The 23803-nt window shown below is 51.0% G+C and overlaps 1 protein-coding gene across 1 annotated transcript in view; it reads left to right on the forward strand.

Annotated features, from left to right (window-relative positions):
* Svop (SV2 related protein) overlaps positions 1–23803 on the forward strand; it is a 42878-nt gene that overhangs the window by 11122 nt on the left and 7953 nt on the right. Inside the window, exons 6-12 of the mRNA XM_052169152.1 lie at positions 918–1042; positions 8444–8507; positions 15457–15582; positions 16512–16640; positions 17395–17468; positions 20616–20692; positions 23062–23169. Of these exons, the coding sequence (XP_052025112.1) occupies positions 918–1042; positions 8444–8507; positions 15457–15582; positions 16512–16640; positions 17395–17468; positions 20616–20692; positions 23062–23169 (703 nt within the window). The remainder of the gene's footprint in view (positions 1–917; positions 1043–8443; positions 8508–15456; positions 15583–16511; positions 16641–17394; positions 17469–20615; positions 20693–23061; positions 23170–23803) is intronic.

The raw sequence follows: 23803 nt of genomic DNA on the forward strand, positions 1-23803 counted from the left end.
GGGTTAGCTGGTAACTGGGACCTACGATCTGTCACAGTAACTTTTGGCCAGACAAGTTCACTTGCCCTGTATTATACCTGCCTGAGGAGGTCACAGTCTGTTGGAGATAATGGGGAGCTACTGAAGGCCCTGGATCATTTGAAGCCCAGGTCTCGGTGTTGGAAGCTATGAGTTGAGCTCTGGCAGTGTAACAACTCACAGCCCTTTGCTGTAACAAATACCTAACACAACTCAGCTTATAAAAATTAAAGGTTTGTTTTGACTCCCAGTTGGGCATCTTCAGCCCATGGTGGGTCCATGATTAGCTTTGGTCTAAATGCCCGTGGAGGCCAGAGGGAGGTATCGGATCTCCTGGGACTGTCATTACAGATGATGGAGCTGCTGTTTGGGTGCTGAGAATCGAACCCAGATCCACTTAGACGAGCAACCAGCACTCTTAACTGTAGAGCTATCTCTCCAGCCCCACTAGTAACCTTTTAATTAAAGTGGGGGGGGGGGATACAGAGATAGTCCAGCATTTACGAGCACTGACTGTTCTTCCAGAGGTCCTGAGTTCAATTCCCAGCACCCACATGGTGGCTCACAACCTTCTGTAATGGGATCCGATGCCCTCTTCTGGTGTGTCTGAAGAGAGCAACAGTGTACTCACATACATGAAATAAATAAATCTTTTTTAAAAAATGGCTCCAGGCAGTGATCCCAGCACTCTGGAAGCAGAGGCCAGCCTGGTCTACAGAATGAGTTCTGGAACAGCCAGGGCTACACAAACCCTATCTCCAAACAAACAAACAAATGTACATGACAGCTGGACTAGAACCCCAGGCAGGTGCCCAGCCTGGGCTTCGCCACCGGCCATCGGTAGCTCTCGCCGCCTGGAACTGCTCAGGGCTCTCGTGATCGTGTCTCCTTCTCCACAGGGGCTGAAGATCAGCGTGCTCTGGACCCTGTACTACGGCATCCTCAGCGCCTTCGCGCCTGTGTATAGCTGGATCCTGGTGCTCCGAGGCCTGGTGGGCTTTGGGATCGGAGGGGTGCCCCAGTCGTAAGTAAATACCTAGCGCGGGCTTAGCCACCTTCTGCATGCACAGGTTCAGCAACACTGGATTTAGAAATACTCAGGGCAGAAGTGACCATGTAGAGCCCCCTCCCGGTCACTAGTCACAGAAGCATATGGAACAGCAGACAACGGGGTAGCATCTGTACCGTGCTCTGTGCTACCAGCCATCCAGAGGCAGTGTACAGCACATGGAGGCGTGAGCACGTCTGTCTCTGTCAAATACGACATCATTCCGTAGGAGCAGCGAGCTAAACAACCTCAGGTTCAGGTACCTACGCCCTGGAGATGGGGGGGGGGGGGAATGGCTGTGTCTTCACCGCCTTGGAATATGGGGATGGCTGTGCAGGGTTTCTAGAACCAGAAGCTACGTTGGACAGAATGCCACCAGAATGACAACAGTACCTGCAGTGTCCAAAGGCGCTAAAGGAGAAGTCATAACAACCCAGACCCAACTTTGATGGCGCATTTAACATCCATACGTCACGGCCACCAGCAGTTACTAAGTGGGAGTGCTTGCTCAGGGGACTTTTTGGCCAGATGTGGTGGCACACGTCTTTCATGCCAACACTTGGGAGGTAGAGGCAGACAGAGCTCTAATAGTCTGAGGATGGCCTGGTCGACGTAGTAAGTTCTAGGCCAGCCAGAGCCACAGAAGGAGATCCTGTCTCGATAACAAAAACAACAAAAAACATCTTACAGCATTCTTGAACGGTCCCGGTGTGTAGCTTTCGCTCTGGGAGCCAAGACCTCTGGAAGATGCTAACATCAGGTCCACACAAATCCACCCATGATGATGGCCAACAGAGACCCCTCCAGCTTTAACACCTTCTTGACTTCTGGAACCATCCGTCCTTTGTAATGGGAATGCTGGCTCTAAAAGCATGATCTGCACGCCCATTCCTACAGCGCACCGCCTGCAGGGTGGAGCCCATCTACTGCTCCACTACCGGGGCCAGGGGTGGCACGACGACACGACGTGTGAGATATATAGAGACTGTGAACTCTATAATCAAAATCCCCTGCTGGGGCTCCTTCGGGACAGTCTGGAGAGACAATCTAAGAAGGTCAGGTTTGCCCTGAGTCCGTGTGGTGGCATTGAATCCCGATTCGGTGCTGTGATCTCAGACAAGACCCTGATCCTTTCTCTGCATCAGTTTTGCTGGTGTCCACACCTCACAGGTCCCTCAGAGCATTACGGTCCCACGTATGAGGACATCGCCTGGGGGAACACTCCCTTCCTACCAAACATCCTCCCGGGCCATTACACATGCTCTGTCAATCGCTGCATCGCCTCAGACGGGACACCTGGTCATCTTCAGGTCAGCCCAGCAGGCCCTCAGTTCGATCCCCAGCACCATAAATCGAGTGTGGTCCCTCATACCCATGACCCCAGCACTGAGGAGCTGGAGGCAGGAGGATCGCAAGCTCAAAGTCGTCCTTAGCTAAGTTACAGTCCAATGCTTCCAAACAAACCAACGAACATTTTCCTATGAAGTCAGAGCTTAGCACAAGTCCAATTCCCCAAAGCACTGATGAAGTCAAATTGTGCAGGAGGGGGTGGGGGTGGGCAATAGACAAGAGTGTAGTGTGTGGGGGTGGGGTGGGGTGGGGGGAGACTGCTGGATCTAACACCCAGGCATGGCTTCCTGCCTTTGGAAGTTCATCGGATCTGTTCTACTCCTTTCCCTGGTCTTCCTATCCAGAGCTCTGTAGAACTGGTACCCAACGCACTTTCTTGGAGTGGAAAAGCATGCTTCCACAGTATCCAGGAATTACAAACCACTGGAGCTCTAAGCAGAGGCCATTAACAAAGACACAGCCATAAATCTGGGCTGGCAGCAGCTGGCGACCTGTGGCACAGCTGTAGCCCAGCTCCCAGGATTCCAGCGTACGAACCATTAGCCACAGAGCAGCGCCCCCTGGTGGCTGGAGCCATTAGCCATAGTGCAGCGCCCCCTGGTGGCTGGAGGAACCATAGCGGCTCAGGTCAGATTCCTCCTTCAGGAATGCTACAGCAGAAGAGATATATCGCACCCTAAACCACTGCTCACAAATCTCCTGGAAATGACACAGAGGTGACAGGAATCTTTAACAGAGCTCATACGCAAAGAAAGGATACTGTCAAACAAGCAGAAATTTTGAGAAACATCTGGAAGCTTAGAGTAAATGAGGACTTATAAGTAACCAGATCAAAGGAAGATTACACCCCAAACCAACGGCAGGGCACCTCATGAAAAAAGGGTTCTTTCCCAGAGCCTGAGAGACGCATTATTCCCAGAGTCCCCAGTACAGGGAGGGAGGGGAACACACCTGGTGTTGTGTGACAGAACGTGTCCTGCAGACCCAGCACACCTGTCTACACACCCCAGATTGGGTTCCCACTACAGACTAAAGTACAGCCACCCCCTGAAGGAGACTTCTGTACAGCTGGGATCCCTTTTTGGGACCCCTAATTAGGCACAAACCACACTGGAAAACCTGTTTTCATAAGAAAAGTTAAAGTGGCTGCTTTCTGGAGAAAAACGACAGCAAATGATTTTTAAGAGAAAAAGGTAGGCTCTGTTAGAATGGGCTAGGGTGCAGTGTGGTGTTTTGATTGGGCATGTTAATTAGGTGAAGCAAAGGGGGCTTTTGATTGCTGGACTTCAATATTCTGATAGCTGCACCTTGGCAGTCAGCCTCCAGAGGAGGAAGTGGCCAAATAAGGGGACAGACCATCGGGGCTAGTTTAGGAAAAAGCTAAGGGCTTTGAGCAAGGCAGAGGGAATGGGGGAGGAGAAGGGCAATGCCTGACAGAGCCATGCTCACCACGTTCACTCCACCTGAGTCTATGTTGGTTTTATTGGGGTTAGTTATAAGAATAGGGGTGAGGGGTTATCATGGGTGCAGAAACGACTCAGAGATGGCTGCATCACTAAGTCTATCCCAGGTAGAGTGACAACTCACAAAGCTGGGGACCTGGAGCATACTGCACTGCCTGCAGGCAGCTCAACAGGCTGGAAAGTGTCCTTTCCAGGTGCTCCATTTGGTTTAAACCTCTTCCCAGCACCTCAGTAGGTCTCTGTTTCCTCCAGGCAGCTGATCTCAAAAGTCTTCTTCACAGTTCAGCCTGGATTTGCTCCTCAGAGTAACTCCCAGATTTTTCCATTTACTCCAGCAAGGGGGTGGGGGCAGTGTAGTGAGTCTTGTAAGTTTCGGGAACTTCCTGAAGCTACCCTGAGTTGTTTTTCTTCCTGCTTAAGCAGCTTCCCTGCAGAGTGGAAAGTTTCAATCTCTGAGGAATCTGCTACACAAAACCACCCGTTCCTCCATCTCTTAAATTCTTTCTGCCTCATCTTCTCCAATGATTCTTGGAAAGGAGTGGCTATAGATGTTCACTGATAGCTTATAAACAGGCTAGCATACCATAGTAACAGTCACTTGATCTTGGGAGCTTCATCTGCAGTTGAGTTAAGGCAGATAACAATAATGATCGTTGGGCGTAAGTTACATCTAGAAGGCAGATTGACGGGTACATCACGTTCATCTAGAAAAACCATAGAAGTTGCTTTCCCATTGGGTCCTATGACCTTCCCAGCCATGGGCTTTTATCCTGGATTACAGTACCAGATGAGAATTCCCTCTTCTGGAGAGGGCCTTAAATCCAATTGGAAGGTGGTTTGTCTCACCCATAACAGCAGAACCACTATTGCGCAAGTAGCACATCTTGCCTGGCATGTTTGTATTTCAGCACCCAAGGTCCCTAAGCAAGCAGGAATGTTGGTAACAGTTCCCCACCAGCAGCCTACCCAGTCCCTTCTGGCACCATGAAAGGCAGCCAGCCGAATGGACGTTTCCAGCTCACTCCCGGGCCAGTTTCTCCATGCCCTATACTCAAAGCATGAGCATTCAGTATCTTCAACAATGGGGTCTTACTAGCTAGTTCTTGCACAGAGCCAACAGCTATAGCAGTAGCCTCTATGGTTCAAGGGCCCTTAGGGGCTTCTCTGGTCCTCAGCGCACAGGGTGGTAGCCCGCCCAGTCATTGAGGCTGCCATTCAGTAATCTTGTGGCTTCAGAAAGGCTTATGTCCTTTTCCACCCGTGTAGGGCACCTTTTGGACTCAAACTTCATAGTTATTGTTATAACAACCTCCTTTTCTTCTTCCAATTAACCAAGCTGCAGTAGGATTGCAAGGTAAACGGAAGCACCACTGGACCTGCTTGTCTCCCCTTCAGCTTTCCAAATCCCCAGAACACTCAGAGGTTAGCATTACGTCATCTACGTGACTGAACCTTTGCCAGTTTAGGCAGGACAAGGCAACATCCCATAACAAAGATAACCTGAATGTCTGTTGTCATCTGTTCTCAGCAGATGTCAGGAGATCCCAGAAGCTCACAACTAAGACAGTACTAAAGTCAAACATAAGTGAGGTTTAATTCAGTGCGCATGCTCCATCCGTTTGTATCCATTTGTATCAATTGCTTCCTCCAGAGGCGGAGGTTGAGTTCACAGAGGTGCTAATGAATTAGTTCACAGTAACCCTTGGTCTTTCTCTCTGAGATATTATGTTTCCATATCCCGGAGCTCTTCCACAAAGCCTCCCTTTTCTTCTCTATGCCTGACCTATCCAGTGAGCCTGACTCAATTTGCTCAGACCTACTCAGGATCTAGGGGCACAAGGCTCTGCTCTCCCGCAGCTGCACCTGCTGGCTCACTGGGTCAGGGAGGCCCTGGGTTGGCACCATGGGTGTGGCTGTAGCTGTTGAGTCTCCATCCACCATACCCAGTTGTTGGGGAGTTCTTGGCTGGGCAACCCATCTCTACCGCTAGCATAACCTTTTTTTGGTTTTGTTTTTCAAGACAGGGTTTCTCTGTGTAGCCCTGGCTATCCTGGAACTCACTCTGTAGACCAGGCTGGCCTCGAACAAAGAAATCCATCTGCCTCTGCCTCCCGAGCACTGGGATTAAAGGCGTGTGCCACCACGGCCTGGCTAGCATAACCTTTTCTGAGGGAGGTAAATGTATCCTCCTTAGTCCAGGGAGACAATCACCCACCCCGGGACCGGTCAGCTTGATCACCTTCACCTGTATTGCTCAATCACAGACATTTTCTGAGGACCGCTCCGCAGGCTGCAAAGTCTTCCAGAGTCTTCTAGAAGCCTTAGGACACGGTTGAACTTCTATCAGTTCTCTCTTTAGGAACTCCAACTCAACACAAATCTCATCACATCTGAATTTGAGCAACCCAGACAGACTTCTTTCTCTGTTTTATCATTCAGACATCTCTGTTAGGTCGTTCTCTCGCCTTATGGACAGTCTTTACGTGCTGGTTCTAAGTCACTGAGATCAGCCAAAGCCCTCCATACTTCAGGGAGCTCTCGCCCCACGGTAGGGCTCAGCAAAGCCACCCATGCTGAGGTGGCTGACCGTACACGTGTGTCTTAATAAACAATAAACAGGGCCCCTCCCCCATCCCTCAGCCAGCTAATGGCTGCCGTGAGATTTAAAACATCACCCACCCCCCTCCACACTTGCTTTCTCACGTATGTAACTACATAGCTGGTTTATCTGTGAGGAGGGGAAAAAAACCCACAGGGGAATTACAGGAAAAACATGAAGCCCCAAGAGGGCTCCGGCTCCTTGGTGCGTCTGCTGTAGCCATTTACATAAACCTAATTATGTCACAATTAGACGGCACTCTTATCTCGTTAGAAAGATGGCTCTCCTAAGTGCTTTACTGAGCCACATTTAGGTGACAATATTTCTAGGTAGTTAGGAAATATTAAGAGCTTCCATTCACTTAGAGTAACTTTACCCAGCCAGAGTTCCTCAGAAAATCAGAACAATGGCATCTCGGGGTGTTATTTTAAAATAAGTCAACAGCCAGAATGTAACGGTAACAGCTGTATGGAGAACACAATGCCACAGGCTGGGCAGGTTATAAAGAAAGGAGGTTTACCAGCTCACGGTCCAGGCTCAAGGCTCGCGGATGCATCTGCCGTGGCTCCCTTACGCACGCGCATATGTGTACACACACACACACACACACACACACACACACACACACACACACACGTACCGCGTGCATGCAGTTCTTGTGGAGGTCAGAAGGGGGCGTCCAATCCCCTAGAACCGGAGTTGCAGGTGGTCGTTTTGAGCCTTCACGTGGGTACTATGAATGTAACTCCTATCATCCGAGGTCTTAACCACTGAGGGATCTCCAGCCCCCAAATCTGGATTCTAATTTGTAAAAGGGGGTTAAACAATGTCCTAACTATCATTACAAGTGACATTTTGGTTATAAAATGAAAAAAAAAAAAAAAACTCTCTCTAAAGCTCCAAGTATCTTCATGAGACTAAGCAGTTTACAGGAGACAGTGAAGGTCGATAGCTTTTTGTGTGCAGTAGGGGGCGCTGTGAGCTCCACAGAGCACGATTCAGGTGAGGAGACCGCTGGAGAAAACCACACAGGTTCAGGGCACCTTCCACGTGACTTCCTACACATCTGTGCTTACGGAGTCAGAAGAGTCAGTTCTCTCCTTCTGCCCTGTGGAATCACAGGGACCAACAGGGACCAAACTCAGGTCTCTGGGCTTGTCAGCAGGGACCTTTATCTGCCGTGCCATCTCGCCAGCCCCAGAAGAGCTTTCTTATAATTAGGATGTGATTACTAAATGCAAACAGACAAGTTAAAAGTGCCATTTGTCATCAGTGCAGCGGTGGTCCGTTCAGGTAGAAATAGCCAGAGGCTACAGCTGGCAGGTAGAGGTTCTGTGGAGAACAAGATATTGTCAAATCTGAATTATGTCCTGGCAAAGTACCAGACATCAACTCCATCCTTCAATGAATAAGAAAACACCAGCAAGGGAGCAGGCTGCCTTTGCACACCCCGGATAGAAGCAACTCGACATAATCCCCGTTGATTATGTCTACAGGGATGCACAGACAGATGGCGGGAACCAAGGATGAATGTGTCCCCCGGGACAAAAGGCTATCAACACAGCCATATCAATTCACTAACACAACTGCCCATAAAGACTTTCTCCAGACTCCGTGATTACAGCCGACCTCGATGGAAGCATGCCAGAACCTGAGGGTCATTTGGAGAGTTGGTTAAAAACGCAGGAGCTATCTGTGAAAATCTGCTTCCCAGGGACAAGGGAGTCACGCACTGGCAGAGCAAGATAGTGCATGCTGTCAACCCAGCTCCTGGAAGGCAGAGGCAGGAAGATCCTGAGTTTGAAGTCAGCCATGAGTCTCAGTAAGAACCTGTTTATTGGATTTCTGACTTTAGCCATGAAACAGGAAATTCCAACTTAGGGATCCATGGGTCTTTATTGGAGGGAGGGAACTCAGAATCTGCCATCTTCCACTCTCTTAACCCCCGTCTCCTCCCTCACCCAGGGTGACGCTGTACGCAGAGTTCCTTCCCATGAAATCCAGAGCCAAGTGTATTTTGCTGATTGAGGTAAGGAGGGGCTGACGCGTCTCGGGCAGTGCTTACAGACTGGCAAGCGGTTCTCAGATGTATGCAGCCACAGGGCAGCAAAGGGGAGTTGCAGACAGAACAGAGTCAACTGACAATACACACATGGATACACAGTATAAACACTTTTCCTCCTCCTTTCCTTCTCCCTCCCTTTAGTTTTCTTTTCTTTTTTTTAATTAATTTAATGTATATGAGTACACTGTTGCTATCTTCAGACACCCCAGAAGAGGGCATCAGATCCATTACAGACGGTTGTGAGCCACCATGTGGTTGCTGGGAATTGAACTCAGGACCTCTGGAAGAGCAGTCAGTGCTTTTTTTTTTTTTTTTTTTTTTTTGGATTTGTTTTTTTCAAGACAGGGTTTCTCTGTATATCCCTGGCTGTCTTGGAACTCACTCTGTAGACCAGGCTGGCCTCAAACTCAGAAATCTGCCTGCCTGTGCCTCCCAAGTGCTAGGATTACAGGTGTGCACCACCACACCTAGCCCAGCAGTCAGTGCTCTTAACCACTGAGCCATTGTTCCAGCCATCTCTCCAGCCCTTTCCCTGTCTTTTTTTAATTGGAGGTTGATGTAGGACAGTGGGTCTCGACCTTCCTAATGCTGCAACCCTTTAATACAGTTCCTCGTGCCGTGGTGACCACCAACCATAAAATCATTTCATTGCTACTTCATAACTGTAATTTTGCTACTGCTATGGTTAGGAATGTAAATATCTGATACACAGGATATCTGCTAGGAGACCCCCGATAAAGGGTCTTTTGACCCTCCACAAGAGGGGTCATAACCCAAAGGTTGAAAACCACTGATCTAGGACACACTCACACACACACACACACACACACACCGGGTGAGTGCTCCTCTACTGAGCTATATCCCTGGCCTTCTTTGTCCTTTTTATTTTGAGACAGAGTCTTGCTAAATTGCCCAGGCTGGCCTTGAACTCACTCTGTAGCCATCAGGCCCAGCCATACAGAGTCACACAGGATTCGGCTGCACACCAGTGCCCACTCTGACCCTGACTTACACAGTCTAACGACAGCAGCTGCCTGACCCAGGCATGGGGAATGAATGATTATCCACCTGAATCAGCGTGTTGGTTTGTTTTGAGATAAGCTTTAACTACGTAGCCCTGGGTGGCCTGGAACCCACCAAGTGACTCAGGCTAGCCCTAGACTTTGGCAATCCTCCTTCCTCTGCCTCCCTAATATCCAGATCACAGACATTCACCACCATCTCAGCCATTGTTTTGATAACATAACGTGCCCAGGACAGCTGATCTTGAAGTCTGGCTAGCCCTGGTCACACTCAGTTCTCTCTTAGGACCCTTAAGCTGCCCAAGACCCAGCAACCAAAAGAGGTGGTTCTCACCTGTTCTCTCCGAACTCTGGAGGCAGAGGCAGGAGGATCCCTGCCAGCCTAATCTACGTGGCAAGTTCCAGGCTGGTCAAGACCACAGAGTAAAACTCTGTCTCAAAATGAATTTTTTTTCCCCGAGACAGGGTCTCTCTGTGTAGCCCTGGCTATCCTGGAACTCACTCTGTAGACCAGGCTGGCCTCAAACTCAGAAATCTGCCTGCCTCTGCCTCCCAAGTGCTAGGATTAAAGGCATAAGCCACTACTGCCTGGCTTCAAAATGAAAATTTTTAAGTTCATTCCTGGTTGAGTTGTGTGACTAATGCTCATTCTACTATTACCTTAACATACCTGTCGCTAGCATTTTAGCGGTCACCCAGGACGGTCAGCTACAGAAATAGACTGGGGCTCCTTTAAGTAATGGGTGGGAGGGTTGGTTTAGGGAGGCTCTGGGGACTGACCTCAGCGTGCTGCCCACTGCAGCCTTAGCATAGGCAGTGCTTGCAGATCGAGCCCGGCCAGGAAAGACGATTCAGTGTGAGGAGGACTTAGCAAAGTCACTACTATACAGTCCCTGCTGAGCCTGGTAAACCAAGCACGGCATCCCCGTTTCTGAGGAGGCTGAGGAGAGTGGTCATAACTTCCAGGCCTGCCTAGTCAACTGTCTCTGTGAGGGTTTGCATTGCTGTGCACAGACGCCATGACCAAGGCACCATTGAACCAGGGCTGGCTTACACGGTCAGAGGTCCATTATCATCATGGCAGGAAGCATGGCAGCATCCAGGCAGGCACAGTGCTAGAGAAGGAGCTGAGAGCTCTACGGCTTGAACTGTAGGCAGTTGAAGAGGACTGTCCCAACGCTGGGGAGAACTCAAAGCCCGCCCCTACAGCAACACACTTCCTCCAACAAGGCCACGCCCACTCCAACAAGACCACACCCACTCCAGCAAGGCCAAACCTCCTAATCGTGCCAGTCTCTATGGGCCAAGCATTCAAAGATGTGTGTCTATGGAGGCCAAACCTATTCAAAACACCACAGCAATTCTGTGAGACTTGCCTCAGAATAACAGCGAGAAGAGGGGTGGGGGTGGGGGCCTCAGCTCAGGTGATAAGAGTGCTTGCCTGCAGTGCACAAGGCCCTGGCTTCAATTTCCAGCAACTTAAGATGCTAGCCTTAATAACAAGGCCAGCGAGAGGGTTCGGGAAAGTGCTTGGTGTTAGGACCGTCGGGAGCTTCAGAAAGACCACACCAGGCCAAACAGTTCCACGTGGGGCTTATTGAGAGAGGAAAGGGCAACGTGGCAGTGGAAAGAGAAGGGGGAGAGAGAGAGAGAGACAGAGACAGAGAGAGAGAGAGAGGGGGGTTCCTCTTCTATATGGATGGTGATGTGGTCACAGGTAAAGGTGGGAGGTAAGCCAAATGGATTCTAGGAATATGGTGGCTGTTGCCTTGGCAACAGGTATGTAGGTCTCTCTATCACCTAGGTGATGCCACAGGTTTCGGAGATCTTAATATCAACACTTGGCACCAAGCCTGATGATCTGAGTTCAAAACCCAGGACCCATGTTACATAAGAAGAGAACTGACTCCCTCCCCCCCCCCCCCGTAAAATCCTCTAATTGTGACTCCCACCACCCCCTCAGCAAACAAAGAAACAACTGTGATTTTCAAAACAACATCAGCAATAAAGTCTCTCCATGAATATGTTACCAAATCCAGTCCTGAAGGACCAGGGAGGGCCAAGAGCAGCCCAGACAGTTGGATGCTGGACCCTCTGCAGACACCATCAGCTGGGCCAGCCTGTGACCAGCCTGCAGGGGAGGGGACTGGGGCAGGAAGTCAGTCCTGGTGTCTCCTCCACCCTGGCTTCCTTCTCATCCCCTGCACTCTCTCAGCAGTGCACAGCGGGAAGCCATAGGCAGGGAGCCTGGTGTGTAGGGGGGGAGGGCTTTCAAAAGTGGGAAAAGGAGGATGACTTGGGACATAAGGAAGAGGTGACCCCAAGGAGGATACCGAGCCTGTGTGAGGAAGAGGTGACCCCAAAGACGAATTCCGAGCCTGTGTGAGGAGGAGAGGTCCCCGAGGACGGATATTGAGCCTGTGTGAGGAGGAGAGGTCCCCAAGGATGGATACTGAGCCCGTGTGAGGAGGAGAGGTCCCTGAGGATGGATACTGAGCCTGTGTGAGGAAGAGGTGACCCCAAGGATGGATACTGAGCCTGTGTGAGGAGGAGAGGTCCCCGAGGACGGATACTGAGCCTGTGTGAGGAGGAGAGGTCCCCGAGGATGGATACTGAGCCTGTGTGAGGAGGAGAGGTCCCCGAGGACGGATACTGAGCCTGTGTGAGGAGGAGAGGTCCCCGAGGACGGATACTGAGCCTGTGTGAGGAGGAGAGGTCCCCGAGGACGGATACTGAGCCTGTGTGAGGAGGAGAGGTCCCCAAGTACAGATACTGAGCCTGTGTGAGGAGGAGATGTCCCCAAGGACGAATACTGAGCCTGTGTGAGGAGGAGATGTCCCCAAGGACGGATACTGAGCCTGTGTGAGGAGGAGATGTCCCCAAGGACGGATACTGAGCCTGTGTGAGGAGGAGAGGTCCCCAAGGACGGATACTGAGCCTGTGTGAGGAGGAGAGGTCCCCAAGGACGGATACTGAGCCTGTGTGAGGAGGAGATGTCCCCAAGGACGGATACTGAGCCTGTGTGAGGAGGAGATGTCCCCAAGGACGGATACTGAGCCTGTGTGAGGAGGAGAGGTCCGCAAGGACAGATACTGAGCCTGTGTGAGGAGGAGAGGTCCTCGAGGACGGATACTGAGCCTGTGTGAGGAGGAGAGGTCCCCAAGGACGGATACTGAGCCTGTGTGAGGAGGAGATGTCCCCAAGGACGGATACTGAGCCTGTGTGAGGAGGAGAGGTCCGCAAGGATGGATACTGAGCCTGTGTGAGGAGGAGAGGTCCGCAAGGATGGATACTGAGCCTGTGTGAGGAGGAGATGTTTGCAAGGATGGATACTGAGCCTGTGTGAGGAAGAGAAGTCCGCAAGGATGAATACTGAGCCTGTGTGAGGAGGAGAGGTGCCCAAGGATGGATACTGAGCCTGTGTGAGGAAGAGGTGACACCAAGGACAGATACTGAGCCTGTGTGAGGAAGAGGTGACCCCAAGGACGGATACTGAGCCTGTGTGAGGAGGAGAGGACCCCAAGGACGGATACTGAGCCTGTGTGAGGAGGAGAGGTCCCTGAGGACGGATACTGAGCCTGTGTGAGGAGGAGAGGTCCCCAAGGGCGGATACTGAGCCTGTGTGAGGAGGAGAGGTCCCCAAGGATGGATACTGAGCCTGTGTGAGGAGGAGAGGTCCCCAAGGACGGATACTGAGCCTGTGTGAGGAGGAGAGGTCCCCAAGGATGGATACTGAGCCTGTGTGAGGAGGAGAGGTCCCTGAGGACGGATACTGAGCCTGTGTGAGGAGGAGAGGTCCCCGAGGACGGATACTGAGCCTGTGTGAGGAGGAGAGGTCCCCGAGGACGGATACTGAGCCTGTGTGAGGAGGAGAGGTCCCTGAGGACGGATACTGAGCCTGTGTGAGGAGGAGAGGTCCCCAAGGATGGATACTGAGCCTGTGTGAGGAGGAGAGGTCCCTGAGGACGGATACTGAGCCTGTGTGAGGAGGAGAGGTCCCCAAGGGCGGATACTGAGCCTGTGTGAGGAGGAGAGGTCCCCAAGGGCGGATACTGAGCCTGTGTGAGGAGGAGAGGTCCCCAAGGATGGATACTGAGCCTGTGTGAGGAGGAGAGGTCCCCGAGGACGGATACTGAGCCTGTGTGAGGAGGAGAGGTCCCTGAGGACGGATACTGAGCCTGTGTGAGGAGGAGAGGTCCCTGAGGATGGATACTGAGCCTGTGTGAGGAGGAGATGTCCCCGAGGACGGATACTGAGCCTGTGTGAGGAGGAGATGTCCCCAAGGATGGATACTGAGCCTGTGTGAGGAGGAGATGTCCCCGAGGATGGATACTGAGCCTGTGTGAGGAGGAGAGGTTCCTGAGGATGGATACTGAGCCTGTGTGAGGAGGAGAGGTCCCTGAGGACGGATACTAAGCCTGTGTGAGGAGGAGAGGTCCCTGAGGATGGATACTGAGCCTGTGTGAGGAGGAGAGGTCCGCAAGGATGGATACTGAGCCTGTGTGAGGAGGAGAGGTCCCTGAGGACGGATACTGAGCCTGTGTGAGGAGGAGATGTCCCCGAGGACGGATACTGAGCCTGTGTGAGGAGGAGATGTCCCCAAGGACGGATACTGAGCCTGTGTGAGGAGGACATGTCCCCAAGGATGGATACTGAGCCTGTGTGAGGAGGAGATGTCCCCAAGGACGGATACTGAGCCTGTGTGAGGAGGAAAGCCGTTGACAGCAGACAAAAGCTAAAAGTAGACAATATTATAGTCATGTGCAGAGACAACGGAAGTGTAGCCACGGGCTCCCTGCCCACGCCCAAGTTCCCAGAAATAATGACTCTGAGATTTCTTACACATGAATGAGTGCCTTGTCCAAAAGCCTTGGATGGTTCCCTGACTGGCTCATAACTGAATCATCACGCTCTTCTGAGTTCTGCCACGTGGCCGGTTACCTGGTGCCCGGTTTCATCCACACATCTTCCTCAGTCCCTCGGGGCAAATTATCTGTGCCTACTTCCCAGAATGCTCTCTCTCTCTCTCTCTCTCTCTCTCTCTCTCTCTCTCTGCCAGATATCCCACCTTTCAATCCAGCCTCAGCTCATTGGCCATGGGGTTTTTACTGACAGGTGAAACTTCACAAACCATACATCACACGCAAGAGTCCCTCTGTGTGGAAGCCCTCAAGCGTCCGTCAGTTCGTACATGCGTATGGAAGATGTGATAAAACTATATAGAATACCATCAAGCCTTCAAAAGGCAGGAGACACAGGACGTTATGCTTGGTGAAGCAATCCAGACACCACAGATGTGTGGAGTGCCATGGGATTCTGCTACGCAGGTGGTCGAAATAAAGCAAGATCCAAAGGACTGGACAGGCATCTTGGGACATGCCTATCGTCCCAACACTTGGGAGGCTGAGGCAAGACGATCTCAAGTTTAAATCTAGGCGGGGCTACAGAGCCAGTTTGAGGCTGCATAGCCAAAACTCAAAAGCTTTTTTTAAAAAAAAAAAGGACGAGGAAAACAGAGATTTCCAGAGAGTAGGGGCTGGGCAGAGTGGGGGCTGACTGTCGTGGACACAGTCTCACAGTTTCCCAGAACGACCTCTGGAGGTCCACGGCGATGACTGCGCAGGACAGGCGGGTCGTGCTCGACACCGGTACATACTTTGAACGGTTAGGAAAAAATTGGAAATAATTCAAAGTCCCTTGAATGCCCCCGGCCATGCCTGTGCCACAGACTACAGATCGTCGCTCCTGCGGTGCGGTGCGGCCCGCAGCCCAGCGTTGCGTGATCCTCACGCAGCGTGGGAGGGGCCGCGGCAGCATGCGCAGATCGACCTGACTTTCACTCCGTCCACAGTACACCAGCCCTGCCCCACTGACTCTCCCTCTCCTGCCAGGTCTTCTGGGCCATCGGAACCGTGTTCGAGGTGCTTCTGGCGGTGTTCGTGATGCCCAGCCTGGGCTGGCGCTGGCTGCTCCTGCTCTCGGCCGCCCCGCTGCTCCTCTTTGCCGTTCTGTGTTTCGTACGTATGGTTTTTGGTTAGTTGGTTGGTTGCTTTGGTTTTTGGTTTTTCGAGACAGGGTTTCTCTGTGTAGCTCTGGCTGTCCTGGAACTCACTCTGTAGACCAGGCTGGCCTCGAACTCAGAAATCCGCCTGCCTCTGCCTCCCAAGTGCTGGGATTACAGGCATGCGCCACCACCGCCCGGCTCATACTTAGGTTTAAAGCTATCTTGCTTTTGGTTTGGTTTCAGTCTTTTAAAAAGATTTATTTGTTTGTTTGCTTGTTTGTTTGTTTAATATGAGTACACTATCACTATCCTCAGACACCCCAGAAGAGGGCATTGGGTCCCATTACGGATGGTTGTGAGCCACCATGTGGTTGCTGGGAATTGAACTCAGGACCTCTGGAAGAGCAGTCAGTGCTCTAACCGCTGAGCCATCTCCCCAACCCCTCTTGACTTTTTTTTTTTTCTTTTTTTGAGACAAGGTCTTTCTGTGTAGCCCTGGCTGTCCTGAAACTCACTCTGTAGACCAGGCTAGACTCAAACTCATAGAGATCTACCCATCTCTGCCTCCCAAGTGCTGGGGCTAAAGGCATGCGCCACCACCCCTTGGCTTGAGGGGGAGATTATTTTTAATGTTGGTCTTCATTTCCTCCACCTGACCCCAGAACTCTAAGCAACCGTGGTGGTGGTGACACCACCATGTGCTTATCTTACCCCGTGTAACCCTGTAAACACCTGAACGAGGACTCAGAGGCACAGGGACGTGATGTCATTGCACTGTGTCCTGTAGCCGGGTAACCTACAGAGGACCCGCATTTGAAGCCCGGTCTCTGACTCCAGAGAATCACCTCGCAAAGACACCCACACAGATGAGAGACAGTGGCTGGGAGGGGTGCTCTGTCCATACTAACCAGCCATGCCTGGGTCTCCTGTCCCCCACCCCAGTGGCTGCCAGAGAGCGCCAGGTACGACGTGCTGTCGGGGAACCAGGAAAAGGCAATTGCTACTTTAAAGCGGATCGCGACGGAAAATGGAGCCCCCATGCCACTGGGAAAGCTCATCATCTCTAGACAGGTCTGTAGACAGGTGTGTGTGTGTGTGTGTGTGTGTGTGTGAGAGTATATGTGTGAGTGTGTGTATGTGCGCATGTGTCTGTATGTGTGTGTGTGTGTGTGTGTGTGAGTGCATGTGTATGTGGGTGATGTGTGTGTGGGTGAGTATGTAAGTATGTGTGTGTGGGTGAGTGTGGGTGTGCCTGTCTGTATGTCTGTCTGTGTATGTCAGTGTCCGTATTTTTATGTCTCTGTGTCTGTGTATCTGTATGTTTGTGTATGTGTCTGTGTGTGTGTGTGCATGTGTGTGTGTGTCTGAATGTGTGTGTATGTCAGTTTCTGTATCTGTATGTCTCTGTGTGTGTCTGAGTGTGTTTGTGCACGTGCCTGTGTGTATGCGCATGTGTGTGTGGGTGAGAGTATGTGTGTGTATGTTTCTGTGTATCTGTATGTCTCTGTGTATGTGTCTTTCTGTGTCTTTGTGTGTGAGTGTGTGTGTATATGTGTATGTGCATATATGTGTGTGTGAATCTGTGAGTGGGTGGGTGAGTATGTATGTGTACCTATATGTCTGTATGTGTATCTGTGTGTCTATGTCTGTGTTGGTGTGTGTCTGTATCTGTATATCTCTGTGTATGTGTATCTCTGTAAGTGTGTGAGTGCGTGTGTGTGTGTGTGTGTGTGTGTGTGTGTATGTGTATGTATACCAGGCTCCTGCGGCGGTTCCTGTGCACTGGAGGCTAGCCAATAACTCGTATATCCTTGTCTTGAAACAGGAAGACCGAGGCAAAATGAGGGACCTTTTCACACCCCACTTTCGTTGGACGACTCTGCTGCTGTGGTTTATATGGTGAGATCTGCTGGCTGCCCACTGTGAGCCCCTCCCACTGTGAGCCCCTCCCACTGAGAGCCCCTCCCACCGAGAGCCCCTCCCACTGCTCACTGCTCACTGCTAGGGCTGCTGGCTGTGAGCCTTTCCCACTGCACATGGTCAGGAATTGAGATTTACTTATCTTGTGTGTGTGTGTGTGTGTGAGTGTGAGTGTGTGTGTGCTCACGCACGTACACACACATGAATGTTTGCACGTGTGTATATGCATATGTGTAGATGGGCGGGCCAAAGATGACATTGCATCTCTCCCAACCTTACAAATCAAGGCAGGGGCTCTCACTTGAAGCTAGCCAGCTTGCTATAGAGAGCTGGCCTCTGCCTCTGGAATGTTGGGATTAGGCTGTCCGCCATGTGCGCTGTCAGTACCACACAACTGACCCATGTGCATCCGGGTACCACTTGATCCGTTCACATCCTCACGTTTGGAACTTGCCCTGCAGCCACTCAGTTAAGTAGCTTTTAAAGGAAACATTTTTATCTCTGACTTTCAAGAAAACACTCGCATTGCCAGCCATCCCCAATGATGCTCTCTAAGGTAGATACAGTAAAGATACACGAAACCTTCGTACCAGAGAGATGGGGCAGCTGGGGTGCCAAGGCAGTGGGCCTGCCAGCTGTGGTGAGGGCCCTGGAGACAGGACCACATGATGGGGTTGACAGAACCAAAGGAACCAGAAGAAAACTTCCAAGGGACCTTTTACAGGAGGTCACTGTTTACTAGAGCCAGGGCCTTCCTCGCTGTACCTGTTGCCTTGACTACCACTGGTGGTGTACAGCCCATCCTTGAAAACCAAGATGTGGCCAACACAGCCATTCTTGGGATCCACCGTTGCCACGCTGTCTCATTTTTCTTAAGTGACAGCCATGGGAGGAGCCTGGAAGGGAGGCAGACGCAACGAGTGATTGTTTTTCTCTTTGCAGCAAGTCCAAAGTCCAATTTCAGCCATCCCTCCCCTCCCCCGCCTCGTCCCTCTCTCCCTCCCCCTCTCCCCCACCAGATCTAGCGTGCAGCATTGTGCTGGGTGGCTGGAGGATTGGTGTTCTATTTTTAGCCTGCTTTCAAGCTTTCCTTTCACCTTTGAACAGAGGCATTGATTAGAGGAGAGGTGTTCCCAGCGTGGTCAATTACAGAAAAGAGGGCCGAAAGCCTCTGATAGCACAGAGGCCGGCTTGAGTTCCGCCTCCGCGTTCCTAAGAGCTGAAGCCATTCACCAAGCACTTATTAAACACCTGCTGTGTGCCCAGCACAAAGCGGCATCTGTATGGATTTTAGAAAGGGGGCATTGAACAGAACTAAAATACCCCGCCTTTAAGAATCTATACTTCAAAAGAAACTAAGTAATTTTTAAAGAATCTGTAATTCACTTGGACTGATTTTGAATCCCAAAAACCATTTGTAAGAAGCTAATTTCAATCCTGTCTGTGTCAAACCCAGTTCTTAACTCCAAGAGAATACAGTTTATTCAGAAGCCAATATAATGTGTTCCCAGGTGGAAGTGGTTAAATAAAGAAATACAGTCACAAAAAAAGCCAGCCGGGCAGTGGTGGCACATGCCTTTAATCCCAGCTCTTGGGAGGCAGAGGCAGGGGGATTTCTGAGTTTAAGGCCAGCCTGGTCTACAGAGTGAGTTCCAGAACAGCCACAGCTAAACCCTGTCTCGGGGGAAAAACAAACAAACAAACAAAAACAAAATAAAAAAGGAAAGCTGTAAATCAGGGTATTTGCCAAGTCTCCATTCCTTAGTATCACTTACTGCAACTGATGGCATTCTTAGCTTTTTCCCCCTTCTATCTGTCTATCTATCTGTCTGACTATCTGTCTGACTATTTGTCTATCTATCTGTCTATCTGTCTATCTCTGTTTATATATCTCTGTATCTATCATCTATCGTCTCTATCTATCTATCTATGTCTATCTATCTCTATATATCTATGTATCTATCATCTATTGTCTATCATCTTTCTATCTATTCACTATCCATCTATCTATCAAACATCTATGTATCTATCATCTATATCTATCATTTATCTATATATCATCTATCATCTATATATCATCTATCATCTATTTATCTATCATCTATCTCTATATATCATCTATCTATATCTATCTTCCTATCAATCTACTTACTGGTAGAAGCAAGTGGTTTGCTAAGTTAATACATGGCAGAGGTTTTCCTTGATAGTTGAGAGGATGTTGGGTCAGACACAGATGGTAGGCCAACATGTGGCTATTCAGATAGCCCAGGATAATTTTGGGCTTTCCATATCAGCCTGTCAGACTTGTAGATTGTCAGCATAGAAGTTTGGTTGTGTGCTCCTGGCAAATCTCGTTTATATTTCCCCTTGTTGAGCCAGCGCTGAGTGTTGGTTTACATGCCACGGCACTAGGGGACTCATTCCTCACATCGGACCAAATGAGCTGGCGCAGGCAAGAGGGCAACTGTCAGGTGACCACGCCGTGTCCCAGTTAGAAAAGCCACGGTGGAAAAACATACGCATCACCGCCATGAGCCAAGCGATGGTTTCTCCCACCATCTGTGTCTGACATTTCCACGTAACATATCACGTTGTGCTTGAAGTTACAGTGGCCAAGAACGCGGGCTGGGTCTAAAGGAAATAGATATAGAAGATAAAGGAAGTTTTTTTAGCCAATCAAAACAGCTCTGCTTTAGTCAGGCTGACTGAACCGGAGAAGGTGCTGCTCACCGCCATCACTGTAACCGCGGACAAGGCTCGCCTGCAGCCTGCGGTCATGTCCGAGTCCCTGTGTGGCTGTCTTATGGAACAGTATACGCTGCATTCAGATTCCATGCAGGAAGGAAGATGTGATGTAGCACTACACTCTGAAATCCAAAAAAATCATGTTCGGTTCCCCATGCCAGCCCTGTGTGTGCCACTGGGAATGTCACCCTGTCTGTCTTGGTCCTTCCAAGACGCAGGATCATCCCATCGGGATGCTTCATAGCCACCTTCCTGGTGAGGCTCCAAGATCCAGCAGAGTCCAGACCGGGGAAGGAGTAGACCCTGGGGGGGGGAGGGTGGTCAGGGTGGGGCAGGAGGAACCTGGCTTCTCTGACATCTCTGCTTACACACCCTCTGCAGGTTCTCCAATGCCTTCTCTTATTATGGCTTGGTTCTGCTCACCACAGAACTCTTCCAAGCGGGAGATGTCTGCAGCAGTAAGTACTGCTTCCCTCCACCCTCACCTCACCCCACCCCCAACCCTGTCAGCAGTCGCACCCGATCCCCTGCAAGTTACTGCATGTGATCCTGGGCAGTGCCTGTAGGAACGAGGCAGCTGGAGCGGAGCCCCACCCCCACCCACAGGAGACTCCCACCCGGGGGGAACCCAGAGCCCCCCCATACTAGACAAGCAGAGCCCCCCCCATACTAGAAAAGCGCTTTACCACCCGTCAAACCCCCAACCCGGGAACTTTGACAGAGCGCTGGCACCATTTAAACCTTCTCCAGACCAATTTAATCAGCATGGATGAAGCCCACAGGGTAGTCAGGTTTAAAAGCTCCCCAGAGGGCTGCAGTATGAAGCAGGAATCACCGGACAAATCGAAGAAACAAAAAGATGTGCAGCCCTTGTTCAGCCTTCAGGTTGGTCCTGTTCTGAAGGCAACACTGGAATTCTGTTACTGAAGTCGAGGCAGGAAATAAAGGAAGCAGGTTTCTCCAGGGTTTGCCCACTCGCCCTCGCATGTAAAGCCTAAGGGTTTGTGGACGGTAGTTTCATACACTGTGTGACAGGAAGGGACCCCAAGGGTAGAGCATGCACTTAGCAGACATGAGGCCCTGGGTTCAAAATCTCGCACAATTCATTCAATCACTACTCATGAAAGGTCTTACTGGTCTAAGAATTGGAAGCGATGGTACTGTCAGTGCTAACTGGGGAACGTTACTAAGTGGCTAAGCCCTGCAGAAGCACCCCGTGCAGATCTGGGTGAGGGTGGGGTAACTGACTGAGCAGAGGGGACAGCCCTCAGGGGGTGGACATTTGAGCCAATCAGAGGACCCACTGCGCTGCCAGAAGGCAGAGGCTGGCTTGCTTTTTCTGTCACACAGTAACTGTTTCCAGCTCCGAAGGGGCTTTGAAGGTTACTTACCTGTTCCAGTGTAGCCTAGCAGGAAAGCAACCCTGTACAAGAGATGCCGGGTGTGTGTGTGTGTGTGTGTGGTGTACATATGTGTGCATGCATGTAAGTACAGTTGTAGGGAAATGTCCCCTTCATCAGCTAGAGATTGCCTGGGGTAAACAGTGGGGGTCCAGTGACTGGGTGCTCTTGGGCTGCAGCAGCCTAGGAGCCTTTTTCAAAGGCCTGGTGACACCTGGATCTTGTTAGCACAGTGTGGTATTTCAGGGTGATTCCGTTGGACTCGGGAGTTGAAATACACTGGGGACACAGGCACATCCCCAGGGTGGGTGTGGGCACTCAAGAGACAGAGTGTCACAGCCACACAGGTGGACTTCTGGACTCTCGTTTTAGGGGTGAACTTCAGCAGGGAGGATTATTTGGGGTTTGGGGGTGGGGGTAGGGGGGTGAGGGGAAGGATAAGAATCCCAGGACCCAGTCAAGACTCTCCCTGGAAGAAACGTCACTGTCTTTCTGTGGGGTTTCCCTGGGCACTCCATGGTGTGGTGGGACCAAGCTATTTGGGGATGCTAATTACACAGACTGCTCATTATCACGTGGCAGAAATCAGCAGTCACCTTAGTGCATCCTGTCTGTGTTAGCGGGGCGTGTGTGTGTGTGTGTGTGTGTGATGTAACGCAGCCCTGGGATTGCTTTAGCCACTAGATAGTCTGCCTCTCTGCTCTCTGTGCTGACACAGTGTCTTAGTCACTATGGGTTTCTATCCCTGCACAAACATCATGACCAAGAAGCAAGTTGGGGAGGAAAGGGTTTATTCAGCCTACACTTTCCACATTGCTGTTTATCACCAAAGGAAGTCAGGACTGGAACTCAAGCAGGTCAGGAAGCAGGAGCTGATGCAGAGGACATGGAGGGATGTTTCTTACTGGCTTGCTTCCCCTGGCTTGCTCAGCCTGCTCTCTTATAGAACCCAGGACCACCAGCCCAGGGATGGCTCCACCTACAATGGGCCCCTCCCCACTTGATCACTAATTGAGAAAATGTCCCACAGCTGGATCTCATGGAGGCACTTCCCCAACTGAAGCTCCTTCCTCTGTGATAATTCCAGCCTGTATCAAGTTGACACACAAAACCAGCCAGTACACACAGCCTACCTCAAAATAGAAGAAAATTCACTAGTGGGCAGAAGCCAGGGTTCAGAGAGGTCTAGCTAGTGATCTGTCTCCTGCTTGGGGCTCATCCCTGAGCCCGTCTGTTTTCCCCAGCTCTTTCTGTGGTGTCTCAGTGCCAAACCACAGCACCGCAACCCTCAAGCCCTGGAGACTGGAATCTTTCACGGTTGGTTTCCCAGCCCACTGTTCACAGGCAAGAAGGGATAGGATACAGGAAACTGCAGTGCCGAGCGGTGTGACCGACCGAACATCCCTGCCCCTCTCTCCCCACCCTAGTCTCCAGCCGGAAGAAGGCGGTGGAAGCCAAATGCAGCTTAGCTTGTGAGTACCTGAGCCAAGAGGATTACATGGACCTGCTGTGGACCACCCTGTCTGAGTTCCCAGGTAAGGCTGGTCATCTGCTTAGGATTCAGAATAAATATGTCCCTTTGCTACACACTGCAAAAAACAGCGGAGGCCTGAGGTTAGGACTCAGGACACAGACAAACCAGTAAGGCTGGCATTCTGTTAAAAGAGCAAGAGTCCTGGGCCGTAGCAGGAAGCAGCCACACAGCTGCAAGATGAATGCAGTGCACAGAACCTTACTGCAGCTCAACACTGTAGGTCCCACAGCCCTGGTTTGCATCCTTGGTAAGGAAGACCCAGCTGGAAGGTGTGTGGGGGTTGGGGGTGGTGGGGATGACTCGTCCCGGTTACTGTAACGAAGTGCCTGAGGTTAGGTAATCTATAAAGAAGTGGATTCGGTGCACAGTTCTGAAGCCCTCATGGAAGGAAACACGGCAGAGAGGCCCATGGAAGGACAGACGAGAAGCCAGAGTGACAGGAGCCATGGCCATCGTCCCGCTCGACATCTCTACACTGAGGGCCGAGCTCGCAGCACGTGATTCCTAGGGGCACGCCCTCAAACCATGTCCAAACCATGGTACCGAGGGACCGCAGGCTAAAGCAGCACAGGACTTTATAACTGCCTGCCAGGTCCTGTCATTGCTCCAGAGGGGACAAGGTCCTTGCTCTCGAA

The sequence above is a fragment of the Apodemus sylvaticus genome, chromosome 22 (genome assembly GCF_947179515.1).
Source record: "Apodemus sylvaticus chromosome 22, mApoSyl1.1, whole genome shotgun sequence".
NCBI lineage: Eukaryota > Metazoa > Chordata > Mammalia > Rodentia > Muridae > Apodemus > Apodemus sylvaticus.